The sequence below is a fragment of the Mytilus californianus genome, unplaced genomic scaffold, assembly GCF_021869535.1.
Source record: "Mytilus californianus isolate M0D057914Y unplaced genomic scaffold, xbMytCali1.0.p SCAF_7, whole genome shotgun sequence".
NCBI lineage: Eukaryota > Metazoa > Mollusca > Bivalvia > Mytilida > Mytilidae > Mytilus > Mytilus californianus.
The window spans coordinates 50,410,952-50,431,542 of NW_026262723.1; the positions used below are offsets into that span (position 1 = coordinate 50,410,952).

The 20,591-nt window shown below is 32.5% G+C and overlaps 1 protein-coding gene across 5 annotated transcripts in view; it reads right to left on the minus strand.

Moving 5' to 3' along the window:
• LOC127709697 (probable E3 ubiquitin-protein ligase HERC4) overlaps positions 1-20,591 on the minus strand; it is a 428,281-nt gene that overhangs the window by 339,741 nt on the left and 67,949 nt on the right. For all 5 annotated transcript variants that reach the window (XM_052215333.1, XM_052215334.1, XM_052215335.1 and 2 more), the window contains exons 5-7: positions 17,316-17,505; positions 10,193-10,224; positions 9,401-9,492 (exon numbers count right to left, since the gene is read on the minus strand). In XM_052215333.1, the coding sequence (XP_052071293.1) occupies positions 9,401-9,492; positions 10,193-10,224; positions 17,316-17,505 (314 nt within the window). The remainder of the gene's footprint in view (positions 1-9,400; positions 9,493-10,192; positions 10,225-17,315; positions 17,506-20,591) is intronic.

A 20,591-nucleotide genomic window follows, 5' to 3' on the forward strand; every position in this document is an offset into this window, starting at 1 on the left:
ACCTTAATGTAGACTAATTTAAAAAACAGGAACCAAAATTAAAAATCTAAATACACGGTTAAATTTGGCATGTCAAAGAACCCCAATAATTCAGTTTTTGATGAAATCAAACAAAGTTTAATTTTGGACCCTTTTGACCTCAATATGAACCAATTTGATAGCGGGGTCCACAAATAAAAAATCTAAATACATGGTTAGATTCAGCATATCAAAGAACCCCATATATTCATTTTTTGTTGAAATCAAACAAAGTTTAATTTTGGACCCTAACTTGGACCAACTTGAAAACTGGGACCATAATCAAAAATCTAAACACATGTTTAGATTCAGCATATCAAAGAACCCCAAGAATTCAATTTTTGTTAAAATCAAACTAAGTTTAATTTTGGACCTTTTGGAACTTAGTGTAGACCAATTTAAAAAACGGGACCCAAAATTAAAAATCTAAAAACACAGTAGATTTGGCATATCAAAGAACCCCAATAATTCATTTTTTGATGAAATCAAACAAAGTTTAATTTTGGACCCTAACTTGGACCAACTTGAAAACTGGGCCCATAATCAAAAATCTAAACACATGTTTAGATTCAGCATATCAAAGAACCCCAAGAATTCAATTTTTGTTAAAATCAAACTAAGTTTAATTATGGACACTTTGGACCTTAATGTAGACTAATTTAAAAAACAGGAACCAAAATTAAAAATCTAAATACACGGTTAAATTTGGCATGTCAAAGAACCCCAATAATTCAATTTTTGATGAAATCAAACAAAGTTTAATTTTGGACCCTTTTGACCTCAATATGAAACAATTTGATAGTGGGGTCCACAAATAAAAAATCTAAATACATGGTTAGATTCAGCATATCAAAGAACCCCATATATTCAATTTTTGTTGAAATCAAAAAAAGTTTACTTTTGGACCCCAACTTGGACCAACTTGAAAACTGGGCCCATAATCAAAAATCTAAACACATGTTTAGATTCAGCATATCAAAGAACCCCAAGAATTCAATTTTTGTTAAAATCAAACTAAGTTTAATTTTGGACCCTTTGGACCTTAATGTAGACCAATTTAAAAAACGGGACCCAAAATTAAAAATCTAAAAACACGGTTAGATTTGGCATATCAAAGAACCCCAATAATTCATTTTTTGATGAAATCAAACAAAGTTTAATTTTGGACCCTTTTGACCTCAATATGAACCAATTTGAAAGCGGGCCCACAAATAAAAAATCTAAATACATGGTTAGATTCAGCATATCAAAGAATCCCATATATTCAATTTTTGTTGAAATCAAACAAAGTTTAATTTTGGACCCTAACTTGGACCAACTTGAAAACTGGGCCCATAATCAAAAATCTAAACACATGTTTAGATTCAGCATATCAAAGAACCCCAAGAATTCAATTTTTGTTAAAATCAAACTAAGTTTAATTATGGACACTTTGGACCTTAATGTAGACTAATTTAAAAAACAGGAACCAAAATTAAAAATCTAAATACACGGTTAAATTTGGCATGTCAAAGAACCCCAATAATTCAGTTTTTGATGAAATCAAACAAAGTTTAATTTTGGACCCTTTTGACCTCAATATGAACCAATTTGATAGCGGGGTCCACAAATAAAAAATCTAAATACATGGTTAGATTCAGCATATCAAAGAACCCCATATATTCATTTTTTGTTGAAATCAAACAAAGTTTAATTTTGGACCCTAACTTGGACCAACTTGAAAACTGGGACCATAATCAAAAATCTAAACACATGTTTAGATTCAGCATATCAAAGAACCCCAAGAATTCAATTTTTGTTAAAATCAAACTAAGTTTAATTTTGGACCTTTTGGAACTTAGTGTAGACCAATTTAAAAAACGGGACCCAAAATTAAAAATCTAAAAACACAGTAGATTTGGCATATCAAAGAACCCCAATAATTCATTTTTTGATGAAATCAAACAAAGTTTAATTTTGGACCCTAACTTGGACCAACTTGAAAACTGGGCCCATAATCAAAAATCTAAACACATGTTTAGATTCAGCATATCAAAGAACCCCAAGAATTCAATTTTTGTTAAAATCAAACTAAGTTTAATTATGGACACTTTGGACCTTAATGTAGACTAATTTAAATAAAATGCTTCGCTGGGGCGCAGCTTGATACGACCACAGAGGTCGAACCCTGAACAGTTGGGGCAAGTATGGACACAACATTCAAGCTTGATACAGCTCTGAATTTGGATTGTTATTAAATATTTGACACAGCATAGGTTTCTGACACAGAAAGAATGTGGTCTAAGAACTTGAATTTTTTTAATTTACCTATTATGGTCCAATGTCCAAAATCAAAATACATGTTTAGATTCAGCATATCAAAGAACCCCATATATTCAATTTTTGTTAAAATCAAACAAAGTTTAATTTTGGACCCCAACTTGGACAAACTTGAAAACTGGGCCCATAATCAAAAATCTAAACACATGTTTAGATTCAGCATATCAAAGAACCCCAAGAATTCAATTTTTGCTAAAATCAAACTAAGTTTAATTTTGGACCCTTTGGACCTTAATGTAGACCAATTTAAAAAACGGGACTTAAAATTAAAAATCTAAATACACGGTTAGATTTGGAATATCAAAGAACCCCAATAATTCAATTTTTGATGAAATCAAACAAAGTTTAATTTTGGACCCTTTTGACCTCAATATGAACCAATTTGATAGCGGGGCCCACAAATAAAAAATCTAAATTCATGGTCAGATTCAGCATATCAAAGAACCCCATATATTAAATTTTTGTTGAAATCAAACAAAGTTTAATTTTGGACCCTTTTGACCTCAATATGAACCAATTTGATAGCGGGGCCTACAAATAAAAAATCTAAATACATGGTTAGATTCAGCATATCAAAGAACCTCATATATTCAATTTTTGTTGAAATCAAACAAAGTTTAATTTTGGACCCCAATTTTGACCAACTTGAAAACTGGGCCCATAATCAAAAATCTAAATACATGTTTAGATTCAGCATATCAAAGAACCCCATATATTCAATTTTTGTTGAAATCAAACAAAGTTTAAATACTGGACCCTATCTTGGACCAACTTGAAAACTGGGCCCATAATCAAAAATCTAAACACATGTTTAGATTCAGCAAATCAAAGAACCCCAAGAATTAAATTTTTGTCAAAATCAAACTAAGTTTAATTTTGGACCCTTTGGACCTCAATGTAGACCAATTTAAAAAACAGGACCCAAAATTAAAAACCTAAATACACGGTTAGATTTGGAATATCAAAGAACCCCAATAATTCAATTTTAGATGAAATCAAACAAAGTTTAATTTTGGACCCTTTTGACCTCAATATGAACCAATTTGATAACGGGGTCCACAAATAAAAAATCTAAATACATGGTTAGATTCAGCATATCAAAGAACCCCATATATTCAATTTTTGTTGAAATCAAACAAAGTTTAATTTTGGACCCCAATTTGGACCAACTTGAAAACTGGGCCAAAAATCAAAAATCTAAATACATGTTTAGATTCAGCATATCAAAGAACCTCATATATTCAATTTTTGCTAAAATCAAACAAAGTTTAATTTTGGACCCTTTGGACATTAATGTAGACCAATTTGAAAACTGGACCCAAAATTAAAAATCTAAATACACTGTTAGATTCGGCATAACAAATAAATAAATGTGATCAAAGATTTTACAAATCTAATGCGCCATACTGTGCAATTAAAGATTACTTCTTGAAATTTTTCAATATTTGAAATTTGAAAAAAAAATAATATTTGAAGAATAATTCTTTTTAATTTCTGAAATCTGAAATGAGAAAAAATTGGCCCCCCACAATTTCTTTTTATCCCCCCCCCCCCTTTTTCCCCCAAAAAAATTCTTTCCCTCAAGATATGGTCATAATCTCAATTCACATTTCCAATGGACTTGGCAACCATAATTACCCATTTAAATTTACCATAGTGCTAACTTAATCTATTTTATAATAGAATTAATAAAAATATAGTGTCAAATCTTTCATATGGATTTTTTTGTAAAAAAAAAAGATGAAAACATTTGCAGATATTTTTACTGGTCTTCCTTTATAAATATGCATTTCTTTAAACATAATTTAAAAGCAGTGTAAGGGAAGTAACCAAAACGTTGTATTTGGATTACCTCCCTTACACTGTTTTAGATTATCTTTATTGTTCATTAACCATTACTTTATACATAATTTAAAAGCAGTGTAAGGGAGATAATTTCAATGATGTATTTGATTTATCTCCCTTACACTGCTTTAAATTATGTTTTGTACTAAAGTATTTGTCCATTAACCAGGACAACCTTGTTTTTCCCCCTTTTTTGCCCGTAATTCCTAAACGGTTTGAGCCATAACCCCCCAAAGCAAATCCTAACCATCCCTTTGTGGTATGGAAACTTGTAGTATAATTTCAGAGAGATCCATACACCGTTCCACAGTTATTGTCTGGAAACTAGAAAATGCTCATTTTTGGCCCCTTTTTGGCCCCTAATTCCTTAACTGTTGATACCATAACCCCCAAAATCAATCCCAACCTTCCTTTTGTGGTATTTAACCTTATGGTAAAATTTCAAAAAGATCCATTCACTTAAACTAAAGTTAGAGTGCGAAAACCAATATGTATTCGGACGACGACGCTGGACGACAACGCCGGACGACGACGACGACGCCAACGTCATACCAATATACGACCACAAAATTTTTTTGCGGTCGTATAAAAACAGGAACCAAAATTAAAAATCTAAATACACGGTTAAATTTGGCATGTCAAAGAACCCCAATAATTCAGTTTTTGATGAAATCAAAAGAAGTTTAATTTTGGAACCTTTTGACCTCAATATGAACAAATTTGATAGCGCGGTCCACAAATAAAAAATCTAAATAAATGGTTAGATTCAGCATATCAAAGAACCCCAATAATTCATTTTTTGATGAAATCAAACAAAGTTTAATTTTGGACCCTTTTGACCTCAATATGAACCAATTTGAAAGCGGGCCCACAAATAAAAAATCTAAATACATGGTTAGATTCAGCATATCAAAGAACCCCATATATTCAATTTTTGTTGAAATCAAACAAAGTTTAATTTTGGACCCCAATTTGGACCAACTTGAAAACTGGGCCAAAAATCAAAAATCTAAATACATGTTTAGATTCAGCATATCAAAGAACCCCAAGAATTCAATTTTTGTTACAATCAAACAAAGTTTAATCTTGGACCCTTTGGACCTTAATGTAGACCAATTTGAAAACTGGACCCAAAATTAAAAATCTAAATTCACGGTTAGATTCGGCATAACAAATAAATAAATGTGGTCAAAGATTTTACAAATCTAATGCGCCATACTGTGTAATTAAAGATTACTTCTTGAAATTTTTCAATATTTGAAATTTGAAAAAAAAAAAAATATTTGAAGAATAATTCTTTTTAATTTCTGAAATCTGAAATGAGAAAAAATTGACCCCCCACAATTTCTTTTTACCCCCCCCCCCCCCCCCCTTTTTCCCCAAAAAAATTCTTTCCCTCAAGATATGGTCATAATCTCAATTCAAATTTCCAATGGAGTTTGCAACCATAATTACCCATTTAAATTTACCATAGTGCTAACTTAATCTATTTTATAATAGAATTAAAAATATAGTGTCAAATCTTTCATATGGATTTTTTTGTAAAAAAAAGAAGATGCAACATTTGCAGATATTTTTACTGGTCTTCCTTTATAAATATGCATTTCTTTAAACATAATTTAAAAGCAGTGTAAGGGAAGTAACCAAAACGTTGTATTTGGATTACCTCCCTTACACTGTTTTAGATTATCTTTATTGTTCATTAACCATTACTTTATACATAATTTAAAAGCAGTGTAAGGGAGATAATTTCAATGATGTATTTGATTTATCTCCCTTACACTGCTTTAAATTATGTTTTGTACTAAAGTATTTGTCCATTAACCAGGACAACCTTGTTTTTCCCCCTTTTTTGCCCCTAATTCCTAAACGGTTTGAGCCATAACCCCCCAAAGCAAATCCTAACCATCCCTTTGTGTTATGGAAACTTGTAGTATAATTTCAGAGAGATCCATACACCGTTCCACAGTTATTGTCTGGAAACTAGAAAATGCTCATTTTTGGCCCCTTTTTGGCCCCTAATTCCTTAACTGTTGGTACCATAACCCCCAAAATCAATCCCAACCTTCCTTTTGTGGTATTTAACCTTATGGTCAAATTTCAAAAAGATCCATTCACTTAAACTAAAGTTAGAGTGCGAAAACCAATATGTATTCGGACGACGACGCCGGACGACGACGACGACGACGACGTCGACGCCAACGTCATACCAATATACGACCACAAAATTTTTTTGCGGTCGTATAAAAATTCACACACCTGATTAAATGGGCATTTAAAAAGTCAGAATGCGAATATATATGTTCAAACTCTTTCAGGTCATTTTTTAGTAAAAACAAACAAAAGAACTATGTCAATTGGACCTGCTTTGATACTATAACTGCCCTTAAATTTTTACTAGATAACATTTTTGTTCGCTATGGACATTCCGTATATCGTCAGGTTATCGGAATTCCAATGGAGACTAACTGTGCACCACTTATTGCGGATCTGTTTCTGTATTGTTATGAGTAACAATTTCTGACTAAAATCAGCAAAGACCCATCGAAACAACATCTGATTCAAAAATTTAATAACACTTTTAGATATTTAGATGATATATTGGTTCTCAATAATGACGACTTCAGTATGTACACTAAAGAGATTTATCCTGCTGAACTAACTTTGAATAAAGCTAATACTTCAATGAACACTGCCCTTTCCTGGATCTTTATATATTTATCTTAAACAGGAAGCTTAATACAAAAATTTATGATAAAACAGATGATTTTTCATTTCCTATTGTTAATTATCCATTTTTAGATGGTGATGTTCCCTTGCAGGAATAAACAACTGTGCCATGAGCGCATGATACGCCCGTCGCATTTTCAAAGAACATCCCTAAATTTTATCATCGGTACAAGGACATCATTCGTAAATATAAATCAACATGCAGACATCTTATACGTTCAGGTATTTCACATCCAATTTTTTATGGTAATATTCTTTACAAAGCACAAAAATGTCGGCATTCACCTCAAAAACTAACCAAACCTTTAAACAGACTTATTCGGAAAGGATATAGTTACAATACTGTTGTCAAGTCATTAAGGATTGCATATTTTGGTATAAATATTGATTCACTCATATTTGCATGGGAAATAAACACATTCATTCTAAAACCAGTTGTTGGCATGATACGGGTTATGTTCTTCTCATATATTTTATGATGGTATGATACTAAACCCGGCCCCCTAACGGGAGGGATTGTACTTGATTTTCATATGATGAAGTTATAATCTTTCAATCAGTTTAATTGAGGTCTGGAGCTGGCATGTCAGTAACTGCTAGTAGTCCTTTGTTCATTTATGTATCATTGTCATTTTGCTTAGTTTCTTTTGTTACCTATTCTGACATCGGACTTGGACTTCTTTTAAACTGAGTTTTACTGTGCGTATTGCTATGTGTTTCTTTATTCTACATTGGCTAGAGGTATAGGGGGACAGTTGAGATCTCACAAAACATGTTTAACCCCGCCACATTTTTGCCCCTGTCCCAAGTCAGGAGCCTCTGGCCTTTGTTAGTCTTGTATGTTTTTAAATTTTAGTTCATTTATATGGTTTGGAGTTTAGGGTGACGTCCATTTTCACTGAACTAGTACACAATTTTATTTAGGGGCCACCTGAGGACCACCTCCGGGTGCGGGATTTTCTCGCTGCATTGAAGACCCATTGGTTGCCTTCGGCTGTTGTGTGCTCTTTGGTCGGGTTGTTGTCTCTTTGACATATTCCCCATTTCCATTCTCAATTTTATCACTGACTTAACATCAGAGGTTTATCTTAAAATGAACTACTCCAGTAATTACAAACTTTCACATGTAAACTATGCCAAATAATCAAAGTCAATAGACCATGACTGAGGGGGAAGACCAAAATAATCATCTATGGAAATGAAATGTGACAAATCTGGCTAAATTCTTTCATAAATACAAAGATTTTGTTAGTTAGTTTGGCTGTACCTGTAGAATTCTTAACAAAAAATAAACTTATTCTTAAAAGTTATCAATTCAACACAGTAGTAAAAGCTTTAAAAATGGTTATTTATTGGTATTAATATTGATTTTGTTTTTGAAAAATGTATATTGCTATATATGTACAGTTATAATAACTCATTGTCCTACATCCTGTTGATACTGTTTACTTATACTTTGGCATTGCACAACATCATGCATTTCTCATACTATTTATGACTTCTTTACACTAAATCTGTTGGATGTATACTGACTGACAGTTTAGTCTGGGAGAACATGATTTATTTATTAGTTGTAATTGGCTTTGAACTAGCTCTCAGTAACTGCAAGTACTCTTATTTCAGTGTTTTGTTTCTATCGTTTTTATGTTAGTTGTTTTTGTGCCTTGTACTGATCTTTTGAGTTAAGCCAAATGCTACTAATTTTTACAGTTTGTTCTTATGTTGTGCTGTTACACCACTGTCCCAGGTTAAGGGGGATGGTTCAGCACTCACAAACATGTTTAACCATGGCACATTCTTTATGAGCTTGTCTCAAGTCAGGAGCCTGTAGTTCAGTGGTTGCCATTGTTCATGTCTGTTCTATTGGTTTTTGTAAATTGTTTTGTTATAAAAGAGAGGCGTAAAAACCGAAGGGAAATTCAAACTCATAAATTGAAAATAAACTGACAACCCCATGGCAAAAAAAGAGAAAGACAAACAAGAGTATAAAAAACACTACCTAGAAAACTAAAGACTGAGCAACACCAACCCCACCAAAAACCAGGGGTGATCTCAGGTGCTCCAGAAGGAGTAAGTTAATATGCCTCTCGACATTTTGACGTGGAGGCATAAAAACATTTTTTACAATTATTTGCTGAACAATGAAAATAAGGGTTTTTCTCATTGTTGAAGGCCGTAGGGTTGCCTATATCCACTTTATTTGAACTTTGGTGGATAGTTGTCTTATTGGCAATCTTACCTCATCTCCTTATTTTTATATCAAGGACTATGGACAAATGACAGATGGAAACTTATTTACATAAGGCATCTTTATAAAAGGTATGAAGAATCCAGGTCTCTACCTTCTGAATATAAAGCTTTACAAATTGTTTAAGCCCACTGCCGCAGCCACTGCCAGATAGTAATCCCTCTTTCTCGCATTCTATGACTTTTGTCCCAAGCAGACAATAATTAGTATTATGTGGCATAATTCAACATATTCATTCACCTGTGTTAATGTGCATGTGTGATCTTCCCCACAGGAAACAAACACTGTTCTCTGTTGTCGTAAAGATTTACACTGGGTCGGATGATTACGATCTGCAAATATTCAGACAGCTGATAGATAATGTTCTGTCAAAATTTAAAGGTGTTCATGGAAGTGCCTCTCTTATATGTTGAAATATACATGCATTATGTTTTTTTAAGTAGTATGTGGTAGGGTGTAATTTTCCAACTTTAAACAAGGCAACTACCTGCAATGATGCTGAATTAACATATTTCCTTTTTTAATTTATTAAATGTTGGAAATTAAAGATTATCAGGAAAGTTTTTATTATATTTTATTCTTTGAGCTATATTTATGACATACATGTACTTCCCTAAATACTTCTCTTCTTGCATTATTTCAAATATGTAAAGATTATGAATTTTTCAGCACACTGTTAACATAATTATCAGCCTCAAGCCATGTGAACGAGATGAAAAAGGTGACTGAAATTCTACCATATATATGGATAGAAAATCTGACTTTCTTTGTGGTTTTCAATTTGACCTACTTTCTTCTTTAAATTGTTACAGCTGTGTGTTCTATGGGATTAATTATCTATATATATTGGTCTGATCAAACATCATGATCTCTGTGCAAAATTCAGATCTTCATATTAATCTTAATTCAAATTCAAAGCCAAAATTTCAAACATTCTCATAATAAAATGTATTTGCAAAATCAAAATTGTGAATAGTCTGGTTTGTCAAAGAAATGTCTGTCCTATTTTTCATTAACACTCTACTGTCTTACCATTCTCATCATTCACACCAAGTTGTCCAAAGCTGAAAGAAATATATTTAACATTTTACAGGTTTTAAACAAATTATTATCCTCAACGAACTAGAAAACTGAGATATCAACAAAGGCCCTGCTTGTATATTTGTGTGATGCAAACAAGCAAATAATTTATACTGTTGCAAACAAAGCAATGCAACAACTAGATAGGAAGTTTTTTTCCAAAATTAAACAGCCAAATTTTTCCAAAAAATAAAGTGCATATCTTCATATTATGCACAATGTTTGTGCAAAATGTCATTGGCCTCCCTCCCATAAGAATAGCATTTTATTTTGACTCAAAACAAGTTTTTAATACAAATTCACACATGGAATCAATTTGGAATAGTATATTGTACCTATATAAATTTTCATTGTAATAATAGCACAGAAAGAAGTTTCACAAAATTTATGATAAAATTTGTGATTTTTTTCCCAAATTTATTAGCCGAATTTCGCAAAAATAATATGCACACCTAAATATTATGCACAACAACTATACAAAATTTCAATGGCCTCTTACCTATAATTTTGGAGTTTTTGCGTTTAAAAAACTGTTAACAGACAGACGGAGAGACGGACAGAGGGACAAAGTGAAAACTATAGGGCTCCTGCATCCTAGATGCAGGGCCCTACTGTGCCCTAATAATACATGAATAAAACAGGACTTTTGTTTTAACTGAATACATTTATTACATTTAGTACAAGGTGTGATGCACAATTTCTTACAATTGTTACATTTTATTAGATTAACACTGGAAAGTTTTTTATCCTTTTTTATATACTATGTGATCAGTAATTTATACATTCTACTGTATGCTATACACACTTTAATAATAAGTCTTTATCTATCAAATCTAGCAAGTTTGGTAAATAATTTTTAATCACTGCATACCACTTATTGAGAATTTTTCTTTTCTTTAATTTTCACTGTATTTGAGTGGGACATTTAGTGAAAAAATTTCACTGCTATGAAAATTTGAGGTAATCATAATCACAGATGATATTTAACCCAGCTGTAAATAAATGATTAAAAAGTCAGAGAGAAAATAACAGACTATCATATACATTAATCACATATAACTTTCGGCACACATGGATGTCACAACTTCCCTATTCTAATTCAGTCTTATCATCATGATCATAACCACATCAGTTTTTTTAAACGTAAAAACTCCAAAAGTATAGGTAAGAGGCCAATGAAATTTTGTACAGTTGTTGTGCATAATATTTAGGTGTGCATATTATATTTTGGCGAAATTCGGCTAATTAATTTGGGGAAAAAAAATCACAAATTTTATCATAAATTTTGTGAAACTTCTTTCTGTACTATTATTACAATGAAAATTTTTATATAGGTATATTCTTGGACCTCATTCCTATCCACATTAAATTTTTCACTTCAAATACTGATTTGTTTTTTTTGCTGTGCACGTACTGATTTTGTGTCATGGATGGATACCCCATATCCTTTGTTTTTTCTATAATTATATACTATTCCAAATTGATTCCATGTGTGAATTTGTATTTAAAACTTGTTTTGAGTCAAAATAAAATGCTATTCTTATGGAAGGGAGGTCAATGACATTTTGCACAAACATTGTGTATAATACGTAGATATGCATATTAATTTTTGGAAAAATTTGGCTGTTTAATTTTGGAAAAAAACTTCCTATCTAGTTGTTGCATTGCTTTGTTTGCAAAGGTATAAATTATTTGCTTGATTGCATCACACAAATATACAAGCAGGGCCCTTGTTGATATCTCAGTTTTCTAGTTCAGTGAGGATAATAATTTGTTTAAAACCTGTAAGTATTAAATTCAAACATATCATAACCACACCACAGCTTAAGGCCTCTTCTGAACATTTGAAGGTCCCTATTATGTATTGGTTACCTAAACTACACAAAAAACCAGTAAAATATCGTTTCATCTCGGCCTGTAGTAAGTGTTCTACAACTAATCTTTCAGTACTTTTTAACTAGTTCCTTAATTACTATCAAAGAACTTATATTTAACTATTGTAATAAAATATATGAAAATAGTGGAATTAACTATTTTTGGAGTGTAAATAATTCTTTGGATGTTTTAGATAAATTACGTGCTTTTGATGGTATTTTTTATTCTGTTGACAGTTTTGACTTTTCAACTCTTTACACTACACTTCCACACTATCTTATCAAACAAAAGTTTTCCTATTTAATTAAATCATAGTTTGGTAAATCTGAATGCAAATATATTTTCTGCAACTCATTTAAAGCCTTCTTCTCTAATGAGAAAGGTAAATATGCTAGATATACTTACTGGAGGTGTAGTGAGATGATTGAAGCTGTTAATTTTCTCCTTGATAATATTTAAGTACGTTTCGGCAATAAAGTTTAACGACAGGTTGTTGGTATTCCTATGGGCACCAATTGCGCCCCTTTAATAGCAGACTTGTTCTTGCACTGTTATGAATCACAGTTTATGACCAAACTCAGTAAAGACCCGTCTAAATTGCATCTAATTGATAAATTCAACAACACTTACCGTAATCTTGATATATTTTTTTTAAATAATCAAGAATTTTCTAAATATACTGCCGAAATTTACCCAAAGGCACTTACTTTAAATAAATCAAATATAAACGGTAATAACATCCTTTCCTAGATTTAGATATTTCAGTTTTACACGGGAAACTCCATACTAAAATTTACGACAAAAGGGATGATTTTTAGTTCCCTTTTGTTAATTTTCCTTTTTTGGACAGTGATTTCCTTTGACACCATCTTACGGTGTTTATATATCACAACTCGTTCGCTATGCCCGTGTCTATTGTGACGTTTTGGATTTCAATGAACGTAATCTATGTATTACTGGTAAATTATTAAGTCAGGGATTTCGGTACCACAAATTACTTAAAACCTTGACTAAATTCTTCCAAAGATATTAAGATTTGGTTTTGAAGTTTGGTTGTACCTGTAAATAAAATGCTTCGCAGAGCGCAGCCTGATACGACCGCAGAGGTCGAACCTTGACCAGTTGGGGCAAGTTTGGACACAATATTCAAGCTTGATACTGTCTGAATTTGGATTGTGATCAAATTTTTGACATAATATAGGTTTCTGACACAAAATAAATGTGGTCAAAGAGCTTAAAAATTTGAAATGGGACATTCATTTTACCTAGAATGGTCTGATATCCAAAATCTAACAACATGGTTAGATTCAGCATATAAAAAAACACCAAAAAATTTAATTTTAGTTGAAATCAATCAAAAGTTTAATTTTGGACCCTTCAAACCTTAATATGGACTAATTTGAAAACAGGGCCCAAAATAAAAAATCTAAATACACAATAAGATTCAGCATATCATACAGCTGCAATCATTCAGTTTTTGATGAAATCAAACAAAATTTAATTTTGGACCCTTTTGACCTCAATGTAGACCAATTTAAAAATGGGGCCCAATATCCAAAAAAGTAATACAAGGTAAGAACCCCCAAAAATTAAAGACTTTAAATGAATCCCATTGAAATTGGTTAAAAGATTTGTATTTATTTTCAATTGAAGATTTCTTGCTATTGCACAATACTGTGCAATTGAAGATTTCTTGCTATTGCGCAATACTGTGTAATTGAAGATTTCTTGCTATTGCGCAATACTGTGCTATTGTGTAATACTGTGCTATTGCGCAATACTGTGCAATTAAAGATTTCTTGCTTTTGCGCAATACTATGCAATTGAAGATTTCTTGCTATTGCCCAATACTGTGAAATTGCGCAATACTGTGCAATTGGAGATTTCTTGTTATTGCGCAATACTGTGCAATTGAAGATTACAAAAACTTTGAAGAAAAAAAATATGAACCCCAAAAAATTGGGGAAAAAAATCCCCCCCCCCTTTTTCCACCCCCCCCCCCCCCCCCCCAGTACAATTTTAGAGAGATCCATACACTTACACACAAGTTATTGTCTGGAAACTAGAAAAAATACAATGAAGTTTATTAAACTAAAGTTATTGGCAAATTTCCAATGAAATTTATTAAAAATAAAGTTTTGGGCAAATTTCCAATGAAGTTCATTAAACTAAAGTTATTGGCAAATTTCCAATGAAATTTATTAAAAATAAAGTTTTTGGCAAATTTCCAATATACATAATTTAAAAGCAGTTTAGGTGAGATAAACAAAAAAGCTCCATCAGCAACATTTTATATTGGCAAATTTCCAATGAAGTTCATTAAACTAAAGTACTTGGCAAATTTCCAATGGAATTTATTAATAATAAAGTTTTTGGCAAATTTCCAATATACATAATTTAAAAGCAGTTTAGGTGAGATATTCAAATGAGTTTCAATTACCAACCTTACACTGCCTTTTAAATTATGTTTTGTACTTAAGTAATTGTCCATTAACCTGGAAACCCTTTTCCCCCCTTTTTTGCACCTTATTCCTTAACGGTTTGAGCCATAACTCCCAAAGACAATTCTTACCATCCCTTTGTGGTATTCCAATATCCAAAATCTAAATCCATGGTTAGATTCAGCATATCAAAGAACCCCAAGAATTCAATTTTTGATGAAATCAAATAAAGTTCAATTTTGGACCCTTTAAACCTCAATGTGAACCAATTTGATAACGGGGCCCAAATATCAAAAATCTAAATATATGGTTAGATTCAGCATATCGAAGAACCCCTTATATTCAATTTTTGTTGAAATTAAACAAAGTTTAATTTTGGACCCCGATTTGGACCAACTTGAATACTGGGCCCATAATAAAAAAACTAAGTACATGTTTAGATTCAGCATATCAAAGAACCCCAAGAATTCAATTTTTGTTAAAATCAAACTAAGTTTAATTTTGGACCCTTTGGACCTTAATGTAGACCAATTCGAAAACAGGACCAAAAATTAAGAATCTAAATACACGGTTAGATTAGGCAATTACCCCCAAAATCAATCCCAGCCTTCCCTTTGTGGTATGGTACCTTGCAGTACAATTTCAGAGAGATCCATACACTTGAACACAAGTTATTGTCTGGAAACTAGAAAAATGCTTATTTTTCGACCCTTCTTAGCCCCTTATTCCTAAACGTTTTCGGCAATTACACCAAAACTCAATTCCAGCTTTCCCTTTGTGATATGGAACCTTGTAGTACAATTTCAGAAAGATCCATACACTTACACACAAGTTATTGTCATGAAACTGGAAAAATGCTTGTTTTTTGCCCCTTTTTTGGCCCCTAATTCCTAATATTTTGAGGCAATTACCCCCAAAATCAATCCCAGCATTCCCTGTGTGATATGGATACTTGTGGTACAATTTCACAGCGATCCATACACTTGAACACAAGTTATTGTCTGGAAACTAGAAAAATGATTATTTTTGGACCCTTTTTGGCCCCTTATTCCTAAACGTTTTGGGCTATTACCCCCAAACTCAATTCCAGCTTTCCCTTTGTGATATGGAACCTTGTAGTACAATTTCAGAAAGATCCATACACTTACACACAAGTTATTGTCATGAAACTGGAAAAATGCTTGTTTTTTGCCCCTTTTTTGGCCCCTAATTCCTAATATTTTTAGGCAATTACCCCCAAAATCAATCCCAGCATTCCCTGTGTGATATGGAACCTTGTGGTACAATGTCAGAGAGATTCATACACTAACACACAAGTTATGTCTGGAAGTTACAAAAATGCTTATTTTTGGCCCCTAATTCCTTAACTGGTGGTACCATAACCCCCAAAATCAATCCCAACCTTCCTTTTGTGGTATTGAACCTTATGGTAAAATTTCATAGAGATTCATTCACTTAAACTAAAGTTAGAGTGCGAAAACCAATGTGTCTTCGGACGACGTCGGACGACGACGACGACGACGACGCCAACGTCATACCAATATACGACCGCAAAAATTTTTTGCGGTCGTATAAAAACTTATTTCAAACGGAATAGCACATCCTCATTTTTATGGAGATGTTCATTACCGAGCCCTGAAATTTGGAAACAATCTGGGTAAACTTATCGATCCTTTAAATAAACGTTTTCTAAAAGGTTACCAATTCAACACTCTAATAAGATCTTTGAATATTGTTTTTATTGGTATTAATATTTTTGTTATCAGTAAATTAAAATCAAACTAAATATTATTTATAAATACATATGCACATTCATGGCTCTACAATCTGTCGATACCTGTAACTTGGCATTGTACAAGGTCATGTTTTTCTCTGACTGTTTATGACGTCTTTACACTAAATCCGTTGGATGTGTACTGATTGATATTTTAGTCTTAGATGCATGATTTTTTTATTAGTTGTTATTGACTTTGAACTAGCTGTCAGTAACTGTGAGTACTCTCAGATCTGTACTTAATGTTTTTTTTTTTGCTGTGGGTATGTATAAGTACCCGTCCACGTCCACTCTGTGTTTTTGTTAGATGTATTTCTATTTGTATCCATCTGATGAGTTAAGCCTTTTTCAACTGTTTTTTATAGTTTATTCTTATGTTGTACTGTTACACCACTGTCCCAGGTTAGGGGCAGGGTTTGCGCCTTCAAACAAGTTTAACCCCGCCACATTCTGTATGTGCCTGTCCCAAGTCAGGAGCCTGTAATTCAGTGGTTGTCTTTTGTTGATGTGTAACATATTTGGTTTTGGTTCATTATTTTGTACATAAATTAGGCTGTTAGTTTTCTCATTTGATTTGCTTTACATTTGTCATTTCATGGGCCTTTTATAGCTGACTATGTGGTATGGGCTTTGCTCATTGTTGAAGGCCGTACAGTGACCTATAGTTGTTAATTTCTGTGTCATTTGGTCTCTTGTGAAGAGTTGTCTCATTGGCAATCATACCACATCTTATTTTATATAAATCGTAAGGTTTACTATACATGGTCCATTTACTTTATTACCATTTTTGTATTCCTGACTCTTGCTACTCATGGATATGACATAGGAATCACATGAATAAGATACTTAATCTGTCAGTGTACCTGGTCTCAGTGAGATTATCACTGTTTTTTTTCAGTGTGTTTTATGGAGACTCATATTTCAACTGACATTTGTGTACTATCTTCATTATGCTATACTAACCTATTTCATACTTTATACTGACCTATTTCTTCCCCATCCAAACAACCCACCAGACATAGACAAAATGAAACAATGGTTTCCTCCAGCTATAATCTGTGATACTGGTATCCCTCGTATACTAAGCAAGGGTTGGGGTGTATCCATGTGTTGTGAAGAACTACCTGTTCCCAACTGGCCATAATTATTTGCTCCCCAAGAAAAAACAAGACCATCTAAAAAATTAGCAATATGGTTTCAAAAAGCTTTAAACAATATACGTAGTTGTAATGATTCATGTTATGAAAAATTAAAGCATAGTTCAACTAATAATGAAATACTTTCCCATAATGTTTCCTTGTAAAATTTTTACAGGGCACTGTTTTTTCCAACCAACTTTCTTAATGACAAAACATGCAGTAAATGTACTTGAGATAAAAAAAAAAACTAGAAAGTAACCAGTAAATAGCATACCTGTCAACCTATGAAAATGAAAATGCAGGTCATCATGACCTGCATTGAAGAAGAAAATCTCAGATCATAACGTGTACGAACTTTTTTTCAGCTGAATATAAGTATTTAGGGGACATTTCTTTATATTTTAAATCGAACAGTTTCCAAAATATGTTCACATGGTTAAGTACTAACTGAAAATAATTTAATACTTTAATTTTAATTTTTCATTGCATAATAAGCCATTGAAATATTAATGTGTTATACTTTGTCATTTCAAGCCAAGCCATACCCCCTCTTCTTTTTTCATTCATTGTTTTATATCAATTCTCAACCTACTTGTTTTATTTTGCTTTTTTTATCTTAATTCTCAAGCTTCCTGTTTCGCAGTATGTATCATAATGTGCAGCTTGAAAAAGTTTGTTGATATTAATATATAATACAATAAAATGCTCCTGGGCGCAGCTTGATACGACTGCAGAGGTCGAACCCTGAACAGTTGGGGCAAGTATGGACACAACATTCAAGCTTGATACAGCACTGAATTTGGATTGTGATTAAATAGCATAGGTTTCTGACACAGAATGAATGTGGTCCAAGAACTTAAAAATTTTTAATTTACCTATTCAAACCATATCATTATTATTTGCTTTTATATATAAATCAGAAATAACCAACTTAAGATGGAAAATTTTAAAGAAAAAAAAAGGAAAAAAAGGAAAAAAAAATCCCCCCCAAATTTTTTGAACCCCCTAATGATTCATCATCCCCAAACTCAATCCCAGCCTTCCCTTTGTGGTATGGTACCTTGCAGTACAATTTCAGAGAGATCCATACACTTGGACACAAGTTATTGTCTGGAAACTAGAAAAATGCTTGTTTTTTGCCCCCTTTTTGGCCCCTAATTCCTAAAATTTTGAGGCAATTACCTCCAAAATCAATCCCAGCCTTCCCTTTGTGGTATGGTACCTTGCAGTACAATTTCAGAGCGATCCATATACTTGAACACAAGTTATTGTCTGGAAACTAGAAAAATGCTTATTTTTGGCCCCTTATTCCTAAGCGTTTTGGGCAATTACCCCCAAAGTCAATTCCAGCTTCCCTTTGTGATATGGAACCTCGTAGTACAATTTCATAAAGATCCATACACTTACGCACAAGTTATTGTCCTGAAACTAGAAAAATTCGTAAGGGTTCCGCGGAACCCAGTGTCTCGCCTACTTCTGCTGTTAATCACAGGCTCAACAAAAATGAGGAAAAAAATTAATAAAAATATTCCTCTCTATACTATCTTTTGATTGTAAGTAGCTTCTGTCCAAGTTTTGTAAAAATCCAGGATAGTTTATGAATCTAATAAATGTTTTAAAATAAAAACTTAAACTGCAGACTGTTATGTAATGTTAACTGGAAGAAAAACTAAGTCCATTTATAAGTAAAATACGGAAAAAATGGAACAAAATTTTAACAAAATTTCCTTTTAGATACTAGCTTTTAATCATAAACAAGCTTCTCTCCAAGTTTGGTACAAATCCAGGATAGTTTAAGAAAGTTGTTAAAATTTTAAAAACTTTAACCACAGAGTGAATGTAATGTTAACTGGCAGAAAAACTAAGTCCATTTATAAGTAAAATACGAAAAAAATGGGAATTTTTTTTTTACAAAATTTACTTCTGGATACTATCTTATGATCACAAACAAGCTTCTTTCCAAGTTTGGTACAAATCCAGGATAGTTTAAGAAAGTTATTAAAATTTCAAAAACTTTAACCACAGAGTGAATGTAATGTTTCCTGGCAGAAAAACTAAGTCCATTTATAAGTAAAATACGGAAAAAATGGGAATTTTTTTTTTACAAAATTTACTTTTGAATATTATCTTATGATCATAAACAAGCTTCTGTCCAAGTTTGGTAGAAATCCAGGGTAGTTTAAGAAAGTTATTAAAATTTCAAAAACTTTAACCACAGAGTGAATATTTGTGGACGCCGCCGACGCAGACGGAATGTAGGATCGCTTTGTCTCGCTTTTTCGACAAAAGTCGAAGGCTCGACAAAAATGCTTGTTTTTTTTCCCCTTTTTGGCCCCTAATTCCTAAAATTTTGAGGCAATTACCCCCAAAATCAATCCCAGCCTTCACTTTGTGGTATGGTACCTTGCAGTACAGTTTCAGAGAGATCCATACACTTGAACACAAGTTATTGTCTGGAAACTAGAAAAATGCTTATTTTTGGGCCCTTTTTGGCCCCTTATTCCTAAACGTTTTTGGGCAATTACCCCCAAACTCAATTCCACCTTTCCCTTTGTGATATGGAACCTTGTAGTACAATTTCAGAAAGATCCATACACTTCCACACAAGTTATTGTCTGGAAACTAGAAAAATGTTTATTTTTTGCCCCTTTTTGGCCCCAAATTCCTAATATTTTGAGGCAATTACCCCCAAAATCAATCCCAGCCTTCCCTTTGTGGTATGGTACCTTGCAGTACAATTTCAGAGAGATCCATACACTTGAACACAAGTTATTGTCTGGAAACTAGACTTAGAGGCTCTAAAGAGCCTGTGTCGCTCACCTTGGTCTATGTGCATATTAAACAAAGGACACAGATGGATTCATGACAAAATTGTGTTTTGGTGATGGTGATGTGTTTGTAGATCTTACTTTACTGAACATTCTTGCTCCTTACTATTATCTCTATCTATAATGAACTTGGCCCAGTAGTTACAGTGGAAAATATTTTGTAAAAATTTACAAAAATTTACAAAATTTATGAAAATTGTAAAAAATTGACTATAAAGGGCAATAACTCCTTAAGGGGTCAATTGACAATTTTGGTCATGTTGACTTATTTGTAGATCTAACTTTGCTGTACAT